Here is an 18,465-nt window from a genome sequence, read left to right as displayed (position 1 = left end):
TGTTTCAGCGTCACAACAAGATTTCTCATTTTGACGTCTTCTAGAAAACGTGAGTATCCTGCAGATACGATTATTTGTGAATTTAACTTAATTGAACTTAACTTTTTATACGGAATTAATTATGCCAATGCTCTCAAGATTTAGTTGTGGACTTGATGTTTTGCAAGAATTTGCTTTATTATTCTTTTTTTAGCTTTGTTGCTGTGGTCTCTGTTGTTATTTTTGCTCCGCTGTGCGTGTGTGTGTGCGTGTGTGTGTAGGCGTCGGTTACTGTGAGCATGGATAATTCGAATCAGTCACAGAAAGGAAGGTATGAATTGTTGTCTTTTTCACTAAGGGCTAAGGCATTTGTAAACACTTTAGCAAAGCTAACTAGATAGCAGCTAGCACTCACACCATAGGCAACATGTAAACAAATATTTTTTCCTTAGTAAGTAATTTTTTTAAGAAAAAGAGATTTTGTTAATAAATAACAAATTTGGCCATTTTAGGGCTATAATGGTGTAGAACGATATTAAAAATGTATGCCGAGAAATACTGTTAATGAGACGGTTTAAATTCAAAGCGCGTAGTAGAGAACGAGGAAACATCTGGAAAGAAATTGTAGAACATTAAACGCTATTTTTAACGAGACTTTATATGTCAAGGTAGATATGCGAGCGTATATGCACGTTCTAGCGTTAGTAAGCAAGGCACAGACATAGTACATTTTTCCGACTGCGTTAAGCTGTATTTTAGGATTATTTTTAAAATCTAAGAAGGCAAAGTATTGTAATTTTTCTACAAATAGCCATTTAATTGAATGGGTATTTGGATAAGTATTACATTTTTAAAATATACGATTTTAAAAAGATGTATTTAAGACATCTTTGAAGCATCTTCTACCAGAAGATGCAAAAAAAGACATCTAAGAATGTCTCAAAGACGTGTACCGGCTGGGTACAGATTTTCTCACTTTGCTCATGGCATTGTTATAATCTTTTTGCATTGTAGTCATGCGAACATTTGTTCAGAATGGATCTTGTAACTGAATTTGCAGTGGGTAGGCAGCATCCCCATACACACAAAATGGGTCTCCATTAGGACGAATACTGTGTTGCTGCAAGTTTGACACTTGAAACATTAAGTCATGCTTGCGTCCTTCTACAGGTCCATATGAATTAACAGTTAGCCCGTTTGGGGATACAATTGATTGAAACTTTATCCCATGTATCCGTTTGTGTCCGTTATACAAAAAAATCGCTGTTGGCGTCAGTACAGTAACTTGTAGAGCTACTGTAGTTTTGTTAAAGAGACTTGAAATGTAATAGATGGTATACCAAAAAACCAACACTACGAAAAAGTGATTTGAAATCACGACGGCCGTTCTACGACGACGACGTTCTTTCCGTCCCAAACTTCTCCCGTCAGTTATCGCTTACGGTTGCTGTTAACGCAATCAAAACACGTGGGGAAAATTGCAACGGAAAAAAAAGAAAACATTGCAGCTGCCCCACACTGGCATCTGCGGAAGAACTTCCTTTATCTTGAACACTGGATACAAGTTTTATTTTGTTTTGTTTTAGTTAGAAACAGCAAGAAGCACAATATTGGTTCAACGTCGTCGTTACAAAGAAAGGTGAATCGATCAAACTTAAACCACATTTCACTTGCGTGTTTGTTGTGCTATGCTTTTAAAAAAAATTCAAATAAGTTATGGAATATAACATTATGAAAAAAACTAGTAAACGACTATATGTTGTTGATGTTGTTATTGATATTTCAGTCTCCCACCCATCTGAGGTTATCTGTAAATGTAGCTATCCTGCATAATCCGAAACAAAATTTAGTTGCACCTCCCACTACAAGGAGCGCTACCAAGGTTAAAACCTTCGTCTCCAAAATCTGCGTTCTCGCGATAATACCAGCAAAACTTCAGAAACGAACCGTTGGTGTTTCGTGACCTTAAGGACATCCAAATATACGTCATTGCAAATGGTTAAATATTTACACAAAAGCAGCACTAAAAGATTAGACGCAGTTTGTAAACAAAACGTTTTGTTTTATCGGACTTTGCACCTCTAATCTTAGACCTCAGACAAATAGAATAAAACATTGCATTTGTAAAAGTTACGTCTCCCGGAGATACCGCTGTCAAATCGACTGACTTAACTATGTTTTTGTCTGTGCTTTAGATGCTGGGTACTGACTTGTTAGTATGGGAGAAGAAATTGAACACTCTTCTTGTAGTGGGTTGGGCACCGTGGTGTTTGTTCATAGTACAGTGCACAGGGTGTTTAGAAAGGCTGAATGAACTAAATGTTTAAAAAAATGATCGTCTTTTCTCTCAAACAGGACATGTCCGTTTTGTCGTCAAAAAGATCTATAAAACGGCACTCGAAAATAATGTCCTTGCGCAAGGACAAATATGAACCTGATTTTTCATGTAAATGCACACGAGATTTGGTAAAACTTTTAACTGCTAAATGATGTCCGCTCCCACGTGTCATTCGTGACGTTAAATCAATATGTATCTTTTCTTGGGTTGCTGTGTTTGGCAAAGGTATGAAAACTACACAATCACGGGACGCAATACTTAACATATATTTCCAATGGTTAATAAGGGCGCGATTTTTATCCTTTTACGCAAAATTCGAGGAAAATCTAGGAAGTCACTAAGTCAATTGATGTTACATGAGAATTCAATAAACACATGACTGACTTTAAAAGTAGTTTAGTGAACCCATACAAAGGAATTTACTAACCACGAACTGGCTTGTTGACATACTTTTGCATACCTTCAAATAACTGAACAAAAAGCAGTAATTGTTCACTTACGGTCTTTTTTCGGGAAAGTTAACCATGGCGTACACGAACATTAGGTAAGTTTCATGCGCATTACGCGCAATATTACGATAAAAATCTTACCTGTTTGCTTTGCAGTTTCTAATTTCCAGTCTTTTTCGCGGACAAGCAGTCCCACCACAATATGGTTTGCGTTTTATAACAACTTCTCTCCTTTGAGTTCCATTATTTCCGCAGCCTAAACATCTACCCCAAGGTGTCAGATAAAACCCACAAGGTCGTGGACAACATTTCTTGTTGCAGGCAGATTTTTGTTTCAATTTGCAACAGCCTCCACCATTATTCTGGACGATATTTCTACTTCGCGTTTTGGTGCCGGCGGAACCACACGATTGAGAACACTCGCTCCATGCACTCCACTTGGAGAGACGACAATTTTGAGAACATCTGCGACGCCGTCGAGATTTCTTGTTTTCAGTGGAAAGAATTACGATGAAAATAAGAAATAACGAGAGCTTCATGTTTCTGCGAAGACACAGTGAAAGATATATCCATTTGATATTTAACCCTGTCATTACAAATACATCAACATTTTTGTGCCAAATATAAGGAAGGAGAATGTTTGCATTAGGTCTAATTACATATGAGAATGTTATTACAAGCATTGGAGAAAGTAAAATGAAATAAATAAAAAAAAAAGAGAGAAAGAAAGAAGTAAAGACAGAAAATGTAACTGAAGACTTTCGGTACTAATACTAACAGCTAGTTGAGCTAGTTTACTTCAAATGACAGGTGTTTCATTTAACCGCGCGAGGAAATTTCATGTTGTCGAACTCGAAAATTAGATCGTGGAAAACCTGAAAAAATAAAAGAAAGTGATCCCTTTTGTCCACACGAAATTAATATGGAATTATCATGAACAATCACATTATTATTAGCGTTGGTTTTGAAAGGTTTGCGATACTTCGAGGTGTACATTAACATTCTTTTATATACCCGTTAGGAGTACGCGAGAATTAAATAGACAAGTTAGAAATTGTTTTACTATTCTGAGAAATAAAAACGACGTCATAGAAGTACACGCGAATGTGAAAACGAAAACTGTTCGTAACACTTGAAATAGCAACATATAGGCGAGGAAATTAATAATAACAAAGTTAACACAGGATAACGGGAAAAAAATTAAGATAGGGTCTAGAGTAAAAAGGGAATAAATTGAAATTATTTGTTAACTTTAGTAGGTTCAAAGGCCCCCTCTCGAATTAGTCATGGTAGTATTTTGGGAAGATTTTCCCGCAGACATATTTTCGGAAAATTGAATCAACCTTAGGTAGTATAAAACTCGCGAAAATTAAGTACGCCGAAAGTGTTCTTAGGTTGAAACAGCTTTCTGCAGGATCTTAGTTTTTATTGTTACTATGTTTTCATAACAGTCAATATATTTTCGTTTACACAACAATTTCACGGTCAATATATATTTCAAGTAATTTCATTAAGACGTGATATAAAGAGAACAAGTAAATACATAAAATTTCGGTTTTGGTAAAAAAAAATAATAAAAAAAATAGGTTTGGACACTCTCGATCCCAACCTTTTTAGCTAAAGCAGAGTTAAAAAGACCTGTGAACAAAGGTGTTATGCGAGATTAATTTTTACAGGCATTTTATATCGGAATTAGAGGGAGTCTGGTGTTGAGGGGTATTAAATTCGCCAATAGTAAATATTTTAACTTTAACATTTACTGATTTATTTGACAGCTGGGTTCCATTAAAGCGTTCATGGTCTCAGCACTACGCAAACTCAATATGGCCAATTTTTATTAAATAAAGATGGTAGACCATTCGGAATTTCTATTGGTTGCTTAAAAGGTCTGCCTGCAGACGCTTGAAAGTTAACTCGTTTTACAGCTTAAAAAACAACAACAAAAAACGTTTCCATTAGAAGAAAATTTCAGTACGCATGCCCAGATGTTGAAAGCTGGCACTAAGAACGCCTTAATGAAAACTGCCTTCACATGTCGTTAGAAATCATCACTGGGAGAAGTACTAGCATCTTATCACTAGGTTATTAAGCATGAAAATTTTTTAAGTGTGTTTGGGGTTTTACATAAACATTGGTTGCGTTGCGTTCACACTATTATATTTTCTTATTATTACAAAAGTTTTTAATACTTTAAAAAACAACTAGATAGGTCTGCTGGACAAGAACATGGAAAACTGCATCGCTTCATCTCCGCACGATGGTCCGGTGATTTGTCAGTAGTCCCAAAACGCACGAATTTACAGGAAGGAGTCATTTTTAAGCACAAGTTACCACAATTTGAAAGTAATTATACAAAACATTTAGTCAAGTTTATTTGAAGAAAGAAAACACGACTACATAAAGCAATCGCTATTTCAGCGCCATTCACAACGTACACACAAATTTCGATATATTACAGCTCCATCGAAGGGTGCAGTAAGTCCTGTTCACCAATAACCATGCTACCAGGCCGTGCGTCATGCTTAAGATGTTTCCATTTTTGGAGGCTGCAGAACCAGGAAACGTAGAATGTCGGACAACGAAACGATACCTAGCACACGATCCTCTTTGTTCACAACAACCAATCGGTGAACCTATGACGTAATGCAGAAGCGAAATGATAGCTTAACGCATGCGCAGAGAAAACCAAGCACACACACGCTATGCCATATGATACTTTGACAGACGTTATCATTGCGTTGATACGATATACGGTTCTCCTTTGATTATTGACTTCCGCTCAGCTAAAATACTCACACTTTATGCCAATGATTTTTCTGCACAGAGATGAAAGCAAGATTAAAAACAATGGACGCACGCAATATACTATCATAGAAGAAAATTCAAACTTTTCTTCCTGTCGTTCTCAAGATCACGCTCATTCATTTAGGCACATAAAAACTCGACAATTTCGAATTTATTTCCACCGCCCTGTCTTAAATTATTTCCTGTTGAAATTTTATAAATTAACTTTTTCTTTGAATGTAAATCACATGTTAGCTAAATCAGAAATTATTAAGCTGACGTCAGGATAAACAATTGGATAAAGTCCAGATTCGAAATTTTGTGTTTATAATGTAAACAACTCCACACTGAGTGTATTTTTTTTAACTACAAAAAAAATAGTTGATTACGCAATGTGATCTATCAAACTTGTGGCTAGCACATTTACTTGAATGTTTCTATTTGTGTCCTAGTGAATGTCAAGTTATAAACTAACGAAATTATCGCGTGCGCATTTTGAAAAAGTTAGAGATTTTAATGGAAACATATATTTTATGCTCAGTCGTGCAACTAGCCTAAAATGACTTATTCTTCAAAAAGTATGTCAAAAGATTGTTCTGCCTAAATTCAAAATATAAGTGTCCCAAAAGTTGTAGTACTCCTTTCTCACCTTTGCATTAGCTATCCTGTCGATGATAACATACAGCGATTCTGTCGGTTGGCATTTATGCACTCCTTCGAAACCTTCCTGACGGTGAGAAAGAGCATCTTGGACGGAACCGTCTAAATTATTATAGGTGCGTTCTGCTGCTAAATTCTGAAATAAAAGACGCTTTGGTTATTATTATATCTGGCTAAAACTGCTAAAAACACTAAGCTTTGGGGGAAAATTGGTACAGTGGAAAAAATACTTGTCAAACACGGTGACTGGAAATTTTTGATATTTTAACTTCTACTTCGCCCCTCGCCCTTACTTTACATTGGGGCGGGTATTAAAAATGTTTTTTTACTGCTACAAAAAACGACACCTATAGGACTGCAAGCGTTTTAAAATACTCAATAAAGATTTCCTAAACAAGCTAATTTAACTGTTGTTTCAGCTTTTTTGTTGAACATTTTAAAATACACACCACGAATCTGAGCACCCTGTTTTTAAAAAACGCACGCCTGGAAGTACGAAGGAGGAATTCATTTGTAATTCAGCAAAACGTTCTTTTAAGCTAAAGTAAATCGAGTAAGATCATGCAAAAAGAAAACAGTCGACAAGAAATTGGGAAAACTTACAATCACATCAAACTTCGAGTAAATATCCACACATTTATGATGATCGTCCACAATAGGGAGTGCAGACACACCTTTATCAGCAAAAATACGCAGAGCTTCGATTACAGTTGTCCATGGATGTATCTAAAAAAACAAACCGGGGCAATAGTTACGCTTCTTCTAAATAAATTAACTAAGTGTCTTATAGAAAAAAATATATACATGCCGCCCCATATCTTATACTTTAAAATTCTTTTAGCAAGATCGTACTTAAATGTTTTTTTCTATCAATGGCTGACTAGCTTTTTGCATGAAAACCGGTCACAAACACAGTCTGAATTTTCTACACTACTTCCAAAACTGATGTTCGCGATGAACTTATTAGTTTATGTACTATTATGTACTATAAAAGGTAACATCACACTTATAAACCAAACACGCTCATTTTCAGTCTACACACGATATCTTTTCGATTTTTTTCTATAAAACTGGCAATATATTTTTAAATTTCTTAAATACTTTGCGACTTAAAGTACATCGCAGTTAAAGCCATTTTCTCTATTTTTCTTTTTCTTCAAACATAATACCTCATTTATTCAAAAACAAGGCAAGGTATCCGCATGGTAAAGTATCCGATAATTCTCATTAATCAAGTCACACCATTCAACAGTTCTAATTAATACTCTTATTACCTATACATTCATATAAGACATCAGCAGCCCAGTGACAACTTCTGCGAAAAACAAAATCCTTACCGTAGCAATTTTTGAGTATGTACCTATTCTCAGTTCTTCCAACGAGGAACCCATAAAATCTGGCATAGCTAAATCGTCTATCTGTAAGAAAGAAGGGTAGATATAAGGTCAAGAACTCGCAAAAATACATTTCGAACTTGAAGACTTCAGAATAATCGCTTCTAAAATCAACAACATTTTGTTGTTTAATTTGGGACAAAAAAAAAGAGTTTGCAGGACATATTATAAATAACTAGGATAATATAAAACAAACCTTAAAAAATAAAAACATACAGCCCTAAACTAGTAGCAGTGACTCAGCAATTGTTCCCGAGTAAAAGGTTAGAAGATGAGCGTAAACAAATGACTGATTTACTCTCTTCAACGAATAGAAATCAATTAAGTTTACGTCAAATTTACTGCTGTATTTAAATGAAACTGGTTCTTGGCTGTAGAAAAATCCATAGGTATTTGCGCTTTGCTATCGCAAACAGACAAACAAACAGACGGAAATAGGAAATCTTTTAGCACAAATAAGTTTTTTAAATTTAAAACAGACAAATAAAAAACAAAATAACGAAATGTTACATGATTGAATATATATCTCAAAATTTTCTTATGCGTCAGGATGTATAACGAATTTCCAGTTTTTGGGTCAATCACTGGTAAACGATGAATTCTGTTCTTGACCAATGTCTGAACAGCAGTGAAAATGCTAAACATAAACAATAGGAAGATATAGCACCAGATTCATATCGCCTTCAGTAGAGAGAGCAATAGGTTGCAGGTTCAAGTCTCACTTAATACATCATATTTGCAAAACTTTTAGAGACCAATGTACCAGTGGCATAATTAATCCGTTTATGAAGAAAAGAAAGAAATTTAAAACGTTTTGTAACCCATCAAATCTACTTAAGAAATTACAAAATGAATTCCTATTTTAAAGTGCTAATGGATTCTGACAGTTTAGTCATAATCTTGTAAAATAACCTGCGAACTAAAGACATTGAGATTTAAAAAAAAATTATCTATTTTGCAAGTGTTTGTCTAATACATATCCACACCTTCCTTCTTTTCTAATTCTAATCGTTTCAATTTGAAATTATATATGCACAACAGTTTTATTAAGTTTTATGTTGTTGTGAATAAGAACACAATACCTCTCTTTCGGCGATATTCTGATCAGAATAGGCTGAAGGTCTTTTTTTGTAAGCTCTATAATATAATTTGTAAGCTGTATGTCACCAACTATTAAATAAAGTGTGGGAGATGTCATCAAATAAAGTGAAGACTCAAGTAGAAGTGTCCCTTCTATTTATTTCCCGACACATGCCTAAAATCCACCACTATTATTTAAAAAAAATTGGTTACGATTGACTAGCTAAACCCGATATTTAACTGCGGTATTTCTGAATTTTTTTTGACAATTCGACAATGATTTGAAAATTTCCCTATTACAGTGGTACTATGCGGAAAACAAATATTACACTGAAAAGGTGCCTCCATAGATGTATGTCATAAAACATACCTCTCCATGTTTCTATTTGATGTTCTTCCAGTTCCCACATTTTTTCCTGGAAAGATTTATCAAACCAACATTGTTATGTAAATTATATACAAGCTTTGTTGTGGCTAGATTTTTAGGCGAGAGTTTCAAGCAAATATGTAAAAAAGCAAACAGACGAACAAACAAACAAATAAACAAACAAACAACAAAAACAAAAATAACCGAATTACAAACAAACGAATGTTAAAACAAACAAATAGGTAAACAACAACAGAAAAGGTGACATACCAATGGCGATTTGTAATAGCGAATAAGAATCTTAATGAAATCAGTGATTGTCAGCATACCTATCACAGTGCAAAAAAAAATAAATAATGAAAAGAACTTTTTATATATTATAAACTAGTGGATAATGACAGTGAAAAATCCAGAGAAATACAATGGAAAAGAGAACCATAACCAGTCATTACTTTTTTTACAATAATTTTTTTTGAAAATTTGTTTACGCGTTGACTCTATTGTGAAGAGCTTAAAACGCTGATGAAGAAAATGTATTATTTTGACGAACGGTTACGAAGATACGAAGTTTTAAAAATTTTGCTGACGTCAGCAAAGTCCCTACTAAAGTACAAGAATTTTTTTTTATAAATTTGTATTCGTAAAGATTTTGAAACACTGATCAAGAAGATGTATAGGATCATACAATTTTGACAAACAGTTAAGGAGATATTGTGATTTAAAGGCTTTTTGATGATGTCATAAACCTGTCCATTCCAAAACGAATCCAGGGACCTAGTTTTGGGAAACTTACCACCTCCCAAATACTTAAGTTTTAAGTGCAATGTATTGACGTTAAATTAGTGTTATTATATTGTGCCGTAGCATTAGAAAATTTAACATTTGAGACAGTTTCGGCTACATCATAAAAAAATGAACACATATACACTTTTGCTGTTACAGACAAACACACAGATACAAACAAACACACACAGTCTTTATATTATTATAATAAAAACCTACCAACAAACTCTTGTCGTGGAGAACTCCACACAGGAGCAGAGCGCAGGTCTATAACCAAATAAAATGATATATGGAAACAGACAATCATAGTAGGACAGGCCAGAAATAAAACTAATATAAGTAGGACTTTAGTGAAAGTATTCAATAACAATTAATTAATAATCATAATAGTTATTTGTTGCAAAATTGTTTCAAATTATTATAAAAAAATACTATTGTTCTGTATAGGCAGCAAAGTGACTATAATAAATACCAAGAGTTATGCATGAGAAATCCTTTTTGAGGTCACAAAACACAGTACCTCTGTAACAACAGTAACATTTCCCTTTTACCAAAGACATCAATTATCCAAGGTATATCTACCACTCAGGTTTACAGTTAACATACATTTACCTATAGTTGTATTCATCCAGGTTTACATTTATTGTATGCTTTTACCTACAGTTCATTCAGCCTTGGTTACACTTTCTACAATTCTGGTAATGGCTTTTTTTAAATTTGTTCTTGACCGTTTTTCAATTATGCAACGGAACGACCGAGATATGCTTTGGTAGATGTATATATAGCCCTTGTAAACAATCTTAAAAATGGGCTAATCACATTTTTTGTAATGTTAATATTATAGAACGATATGGAAGGGCGTAAATGACTGTTTATAGGTACAAAGTTTTGAAATTTGATGCTTTATGCAGTTACCTAGGTTCTAATGTCACACTTAATAAACAAATTTATCCTGGGCAGATATTATCTTGTGTCCCACCTAAGGACGTTATACTGATATTTTTCAAATAGGTTGATTAAAGCTACATCTTGTGCATCAATTGAAAATATTAGTTAAGTGAACATGTATAATTTAAAACGACTAATTAAAATAAATATGAAGAAAATAAAGAAAAAGAAAAATATCTCACTGTTATGAACCAGAGCAAAGAATGCTTTTTTAACCTGAAATTAAATTTGGAAAGACATTGAAAAGCAAGTTCATCCAAATATGGTGCGCTCGCAAACAAAATTTTTGCTTACCTTAAGCTTTGAATCAAAAACAATTATTTTTGAGCTATTTGGTACAATGTCATAGCAACTGTGAGCTTTCAGAAAATTTGAATAACTGTACGTATTTTTCTCATCTATAAAAAGCAAAAACAGATAACTAGTAATCCCAAGAAAGTCACTCCCTGCAAAGGAATACTTGCAGTTTACATTGACCAACAATTTAAACCACACCACAAATAAAAAAAACAAATAGTCAGGAAGCAAACCAGCTGATGTTTATAATAGTGTCGCTGAGATTCGTTAGTTTTCCTTCTAAAAATCTACCTCTTGTCAACTTGCACCCCAAATCAGCTTGCCTTATCTCCCTTTTGGGCTAAAAACAATATCCCTCAAAATGCTGGATTACCTGCAATTCCTTCGATTTCATACTCATATATTTCATCATCTTCACTCGATATATCTAATACCTATTAAAAAATATTTTAAAAATCATCAAAGTTCAACAAATGATGTGTATTACTTTATCCTTAACCATTAGAAACTAAGGGCCCAATAAACTAGAACAATACCCAGCCAGTGGTTAGGCCATTTTCAGTGGAAAACTTTTTCTGTATTGTATTATAAATGTGTGGACACTTGAAAATAAACAAGCATGCCCTACTTTTGATAAAATTCAATTGCCAAATTTTGTTACCTTCAAATTTTCCGCTTAAATGTCACTGCTTGATTACTAGACCCTTAACCTGCCATTTTCACACTAGGTCTATAGCTAGTTTGAAATAATAGTACCCAGAAATAAAGAACTTCTGATTTAACATATCTATGCACACACTTCTTTAACCAATTAATTTTTATTTCATCAAAAACAGTTTAACAACAGAAATTATTGAATTGAATTATAATCACTACATAACATGAAAGTTTGAGGCTTCAAAAATAACAATGACTAAAGTTTCAACTAAAGGTAGACCAAGGAAAAAAGCACTAATCAATGCTTTTTGTCTCACGAAAGAGCACTAATGCTTATTGACTGCCTATTTTTAACAAAATATATTATGACATCACTTGCAATGTCAACATTACCTCATCTTCATTGCGTAAAAGGCCACCTGTTTGCTCATCGCTGGTAGATGAACCAACACTTCTTAACGAAGCGTATTTATTCATTGGTGAAGCTGCATAGGTTTGAATTTCCAATGGAGTCAGGTTCCGCTTTAAATTCTTGTTCTCAAATCTACCAGTTGGCATTTCCTCCACGGAGTTCATAAGAGAATCGTTTCCATCAAAAGCATATTGTTGTTCATGTTGTGGACTAGAATTGGTTTCCATATCCCTTTTATGTAGTGATGTTGACCTATTGTTTTCAGGTAATCCGTCTTCTAATAGAGGCATAGCCATTTCTCCAAGTCCTTTCTGAAAAAGAAACACCAACTTCACTGATTCAATAAATCTCTAATGATAAAAATATTGTTTTTGTTAAGACTGTCTGGACGTATAGGCCTTTTTAATATTAAAGTATAGTGTACAGAATATTGTATTCAGTATTAAGAAGAACCACAAGGATAAAGTCAATGCATAAAAACTGAAGTACCTTCATTCTTGTTTCATGTGACAGTATACATTGCAATCAATGTAATAATATAAGGACGTTTTTTCTTGAAATAAAAAAATGTACAAACACTTTACATCTTACAGTCTGCATATAATTACATGCTTTAGACAATTCTGTGGTTAGAGAAGCACAATATAAAAGTCTTCTTTTTAAAGTACCATAGAATGAGGCGACTTTGAGCACGTGGCTTACTTGAGACATGTGGATAACTTGGGAAAGGGATTATCATGTTGCTTTAAGGACTGATTACTTGCCACATAAAAAACATGAAACACTGGAAAACTTATGTATATCTTAAACATTTGGAAAAAGTCCATATGTCCGAAGTTAAATCAAGGAAGTTTACAATTCAGATGTTGTTTCCAAACTGAAAAAGTTTAGGAGTCTTGCAGTATAGCTATTGAATATATATATTCTGCATATATATTAATTCTAAAAAATAAGAACGACAAAATCTACGACATATCCCAATATATCTTTCAGCAAGCTTTCGCCAACACCCAGGTTGGCATGTTCACACTGCTTCTAAATTTTATTTTACAAGTTAGAGATAAAATTAATTCTGCATATTTTGTTAAATGTTCTTGTTTTTACTGTTTTTATTGCTTTTTTTAAGATTGGTTGTGAATTTATTGAATTTGTTCAAAAAGCCAATTTTTATTGGATTTAATTAATATTACGCACAAAGTAAAAAACTGTATTTATTATACTGTACTGTAATGAAGAGTTTTTATTGCATGGCAAAGATTATCTAAAGTGGCAACATGTGTTGTTGCATATGCATTCAAAATGGGGTTGACTTGAGACAAGCACATATATAATAATATTTTCTAAGTGTAACCCACTGGCTTCAAGGAAATGCTCGTGATATTTTCAATATTCACTGGGGAAATGACCGTAATGCAGAGGCATAAGCCAAAAAATGTTTTTGCCTAGAAATATATACGAGTGTTCTATAAACTGTCCCATGCCACCACATTCTAGAGTAATTCATATGAAGAATTTGCCTAAGTTCATTTCATATTGAAGTTACAAGGGCAGACTCTGAGGCCTAGTAAAATTGCTGCTGAAGTGCCAAACTTACAAATTTACAAAAATTTGCATATTGACAGAATCTCTATCTCTATAATAATAGCCATATTTTGTCTGTCTGCAAGAAAAGTGCCATGCTACAGGCACACAAAACAGCATTTAATTTAAAGATAAAAAACCCTGTAGATTTTCCACGGGTAACAACTAGTATAATATATTATATATATACATATATTAACATTTTTTGTGTCTTAAAAGTAATTGGTGCTAAGGATGCATGAAATAGTGATGCTGAAATATGTAGAGTGGGAAAAAATCATTACAGTGGATCTTTTCACAGATTTAACGGCTATAGTTTAATATTGTACTATGGCTATTTAACACACCCTAAAATAATATGTAACCCTAGAATAACTGTTAAGTGGGCGATACTGGAAAATATTAACCAACATTGACAAAAGGTCAATATTTCAATAGCAATTCAGCCACAGCTAAATCATCACAGCAGCAGCAACATAATTTCTGACTTTCTGGTTGGCTAGTAACTGCAATAAAAAACTTTCAAGATATCGTAATCAAGGTTGATATATGTTAGATAGCTAGCTAGCTATATAATACGGAAATAAAATAAACTGAAGTGAATAATATAATGTGTCTACACACAGGTTTAGAAATGAAGGTGCCGATAAAAAGCTGAATACGCCGTAAGAAATGCGGGCATTTTTAGGTGAGTGCAAATAAATTCATATGTGTCTACACACAAGTATATAGCTATTTGCCATAAAAAACATGCATAGACCCAAACCTTCTTTCAACTGTCGTCCGCAAATTTATGTTACAAGGAATTGCATTTCAAGAATGCTTCGGGCGATTAGGGAAATGCAAGCGGTTTCAGAGGACAATCACCAATTTAATTAAAAAAATCAACAGCACTCCTCGCCCTTATATATGCTGGCGTTTTTGCAGCTTATCGGCATCCTCTTGTTTGGAAATGCTTTAAGCAAGCCATGGTAAAATCCAAATTAAACTTAATTCCCAGAAAAAGCACTGGAATGCCCCAGCAGCAAACCCAGCCGGACACATGGATATTTTGTCTCTGGGGTCAGTCTGTGGTCCCACCAATGTATCCACCTAGCTAGGCTACATGCATTGGAGGTTTCTATCGGAGGCTGTCGCATAAAAATAGTTTTTGATAACAATTTTACCCAGTAAACCTAAGATGGCATAGCTATAGCTACTATATAGCTATATATATTGGGCTGCTGGGCACAAATACCAAGCTAGCTAAACTATAGCTAGCTGTTGTGATGTTGCCCGAGAGCTCTAGTTTTTATACCAATATGAAGTATAACAATACTATAACTAAATCAGAAGTTATAACTAAAGTTAGAAAACCTGGAGGCTGGACACAGAGACCATAAATGATATGCAAAATGCAGCTAACCTTGAAGACGCCTCCAGGTTACCATGTCCTTGAAAAATATTTTGCAATCGAACATCCAGTGAATTAGTAAACAGGGCGCATTACTACATTTTTACGGCAGTCTCATCACGACACGCATATATTGACGGGAAAAATTTATTTGTGTGTACATGCGCTGAATCACACTCTGGGAAAAATAACTCTTTAAAGATGGCAACCATAGTTACGCCGAACAAGGGAAACGCTTCATTGATTTTTAGTTTTTAAATAGTTTATAGAATGGGTGGTTGTCAACGTTGAACAATTTTCTGGATAGGAAGGATCCATTGGAGAAACAGTACTTGGGCGTCCTGGTTTCTGTGGAGATAATAAAGAAGTAATTTTCAAGATTTTTAATGTGAAAGGTTTTTATTTTATTATTGAACTTATTATTAAGTTTTCAGTTTTACTGTCATAACCAATACTCTGTATGTATTTCTTCAGATCATTTATGTGCTGTAAACACTGGAAATTTTAAAGCCATACACAATATGACAGGGATTCATTGGGATCTTAGTAATGCCTTTACTTATATTTAGTGAATGTATGAAAGGCTTGGCCTAGGTTGTCGTAAGCTTATAGCCTTTACCAGAGAATGTGGTGGTGTGAGCAATTCGCAAACAATATATCAAATTAGTAAAAACAGTTCATTGAGGTAAATCACATTGAGGTAAATCCCCACAAACAATCAACGCATGCGCTGCAACACAAAAAATCATGTGACTAACTGTGTTAATTTTGTGCATGCATGTAATTCACTGACATATTCGAAATTCATACAATAAAAGAATGAACACGCACACTGTTAAAGAATTACGTAATATCGCGAAAAACCGTGGGCTGACTGGTTACTAGAGGCTACGCAAGGCTAAATTGGTTTCTTTGATGAAGGATGTATCACAGAGGCCACCTAGAAAAGCCGGACATCAAAAACCAGTCAGGCCGTGAAAATATTACCAACACCGGAGGCCATGGATGTATTTAAAAAATAGGAGATCTCAAAAAATCGTTCGATCGTGAAAACCAAGATGCGAGGATGGTACAACTGGTTAGTGAACGCTGTTCCCAAGCTTGTAAAAGAGGGAGTCAAAAGAACCTATGTGTCCTTCAAACGTAAAGTTATGAATCTCTATGATAGGACAGCTAACATCATCGCGAGACCTACGCTCCATGATGAAGTGGAAAAAGAGGCTGAGGAAGACTACCTTGAAGATATGCAAAATCTATATGTTCAGCCAGGACAAGATTTTACACCTCAGGAACATAAGCACGCGCTGCACAAGACTTTTCGAAGTTTCCGAATTTCTGGTGTAGGAAAGGGCGACGTCGACAGGTATATAGAGATGATGAGACCTAACGTGAAAATTTTGGTTGAAGAGCAGGTAAGAGATATGGACTCTGCGAAGGTACAGCTGTCCCTGTGGATCATGTGGAAGCAACCTCGATCCCAGGGCCTGTAGCGTTTTTTGATATGATGATTAAAAGGCGTATCGGAGGACTCTGAGGAGGCTGAGTATATCAGGATAAAAAAACCATTAGATAGCAATATAACAGAAATTTTTCAGGGTAGCGACGTAGATGATGTACCGGATAAAATGTTTGCTGAAATCAAGACCGAAGTTACTATTGACAGAATTCTACACCTAGATGTAGATTTCCATAAACTGGGGCTAACAAGGAGTTCCTCGTACATAAAACTACCGAAATGGATAGACTCTAAAAAGGCTATCATCAACCCAAAAAATGAGGATAAGGAATATTTTAAGTGGGGCGTTATAGCCTGTTGAGAGCCTGCTAATCCCAGTAGAAGATGCAAGGGATATGAAGACAAAAAAGCTGAACAAACACATACCATTTGCATATGGAAATGTACCAGAGTCATTAACGGTTTATCGTGGCAAGGATTGTGTCACGCGGTTCGTGAACCACCTGGAAGATGAGGTGAAGCGGTTATATAAGACCTTCCCACAACAAGCAATACTAGAACTAACAGAGGTATTAAAAAGAGAACATAACGAGGCCACGGAATGTCACATTTGTGTGAAACCCTTCAACGACGTGAGTAACCGTCAGGTTCGAGACCATTGTCATTATACGGGGCTATATAGGGGCGCGGCGCATAACAACTGTAACATCAAATTCAAGATACCTAGTCATATACTTATCATCTTTCACAACCTAAGCGGCTACGATGCGCATCTCTTCATCCGGGAACTGGGAGAAAAGTATAACACGCAGGACATTGGTTGTATTGCTGAAAATACTGAAAAGTATATCAGTTTCAATGCTAAAATCAAGGTACCACCTGCAAGGTATGGAGATGGTGAGTTCTATAAGAGTTCATCGAAAGTTGTAGATTTATGGCTTGGATAAATTGGAAAGCAAACTCACTGACGAACAGTGTAAAAATCTCCGTTGGCATTTCAACAAGGATGATAAATTTCAACTCATGCGTATACCCATACGAGTATATGGATGGATGGCAACGATTTGAAGAGTTGGAGCTACCAACCAAGGATGAATTTTACAGCAAACTAAACATGAAGGGGATTAATGATGAGGATTATGAACATGCGAAAAAGGTAAGTACTTGTATGGATGTTACTAACATGAGTGACTACCACAATTTTTATCTCACACGGACGTCTTGTTATTGGCCGAAGTTTTTGAAACGTTTCGAGACGTATGCTTGACAAACTACAAGCTTGATCCTGCGCACTTTTACTCCGCACCCGGCCTGGTATGGGAAACAGCATTCAAGTATACCGGAATTAGGTTAAGCCCCTAACATGCTCCTGATGTTTTAAAGGGGGGTACGAGGAGGCATAATACAGGCGGTACACCGTTATGCCAAGGCGAACAACAAAGTATATGGAGGACCAGTATGATTCGGATGAGGAATCATCGTACCTGCATTATCTCGATGCCAACAATCTATACTGATGGACGATGTGTCAAGACCTGCCAACGGATAGTTTTACATGGGTGAAAAAAGTTGAGGAATTTACCGAAAAGCGAATTGCGGAACTTGTCAAACAGGGTGTTCCAGGGGCTGGTCTTTCGGAACAGAGGAAAGAAATACTAAAGTCAAAGGTCGATAGCCTTTACGAACGTCTTAGAAACTGTTTAATGCGAAACATTATGATACATTTAGGAAGAGAATCAACTGATTGTCAAAGAGATAATGAAGGGGAATAAACCCTTACAAGAAATAGTGATTACGAATCAGGATGGTACTTTAAAAACCGTTGCCCAGATACGAACGTTGTTAGGTAGATTAACAACCATTAAACACCGAAAAGAGGTAAAGCAG

The 18,465-nt window shown here is 35.0% G+C and overlaps 1 protein-coding gene across 2 annotated transcripts; it reads right to left on the bottom strand.

Annotated features, from left to right (window-relative positions):
- Positions 1-4,906: 4,906 nt before the first annotated feature.
- On the bottom strand, positions 4,907-15,153 carry LOC130621606 (5'-AMP-activated protein kinase subunit gamma-1-like). Of its 2 annotated transcripts, none has more exons than XM_057436920.1 (14): positions 15,135-15,153; positions 12,130-12,459; positions 11,453-11,513; positions 11,077-11,180; positions 10,965-10,998; positions 10,054-10,101; positions 9,322-9,380; positions 9,055-9,100; positions 8,687-8,741; positions 8,115-8,241; positions 7,548-7,628; positions 6,814-6,936; positions 6,200-6,346; positions 4,907-5,399 (listed from the first exon to the last, which is right to left on the bottom strand). In XM_057436920.1, the coding sequence occupies exons 2-14, from the start codon at positions 12,442-12,444 to the stop codon at positions 5,289-5,291; spliced, it is 1,311 nt and encodes a 436-aa protein (XP_057292903.1). In that variant the 5' UTR covers positions 12,445-12,459; positions 15,135-15,153; the 3' UTR covers positions 4,907-5,288. The 2 variants fall into 2 exon arrangements, with proteins under 2 accessions (XP_057292903.1, XP_057292902.1); XM_057436919.1 differs by lacking the exon at positions 15,135-15,153 and adding an exon at positions 12,638-13,133.
- Between the last annotated feature and the right edge of the window lie 3,312 nt (positions 15,154-18,465).

The sequence above is a fragment of the Hydractinia symbiolongicarpus genome, chromosome 12 (genome assembly GCF_029227915.1).
Source record: "Hydractinia symbiolongicarpus strain clone_291-10 chromosome 12, HSymV2.1, whole genome shotgun sequence".
Lineage (NCBI taxonomy): Eukaryota > Metazoa > Cnidaria > Hydrozoa > Anthoathecata > Hydractiniidae > Hydractinia > Hydractinia symbiolongicarpus.
Note: the sequence above shows the minus strand (reverse complement) of the source record. Positions and strands in the feature narration are given on the sequence as shown.

Excerpts from the sequence above, each read along its gene's own strand:
- LOC130621606 (XM_057436919.1), bottom strand. Across the intron at positions 10,102-10,964 it reads CTTTGCTCTGGTTCATAACA|ACCTGCGCTCTGCTCCTGTG; the intron begins GTGAGATATTTT and ends ATTTGGTTATAG. Across the intron at positions 6,347-6,813 it reads ACTCGAAGTTTGATGTGATT|AATTTAGCAGCAGAACGCAC; the intron begins GTAAGTTTTCCC and ends CTTTTATTTCAG.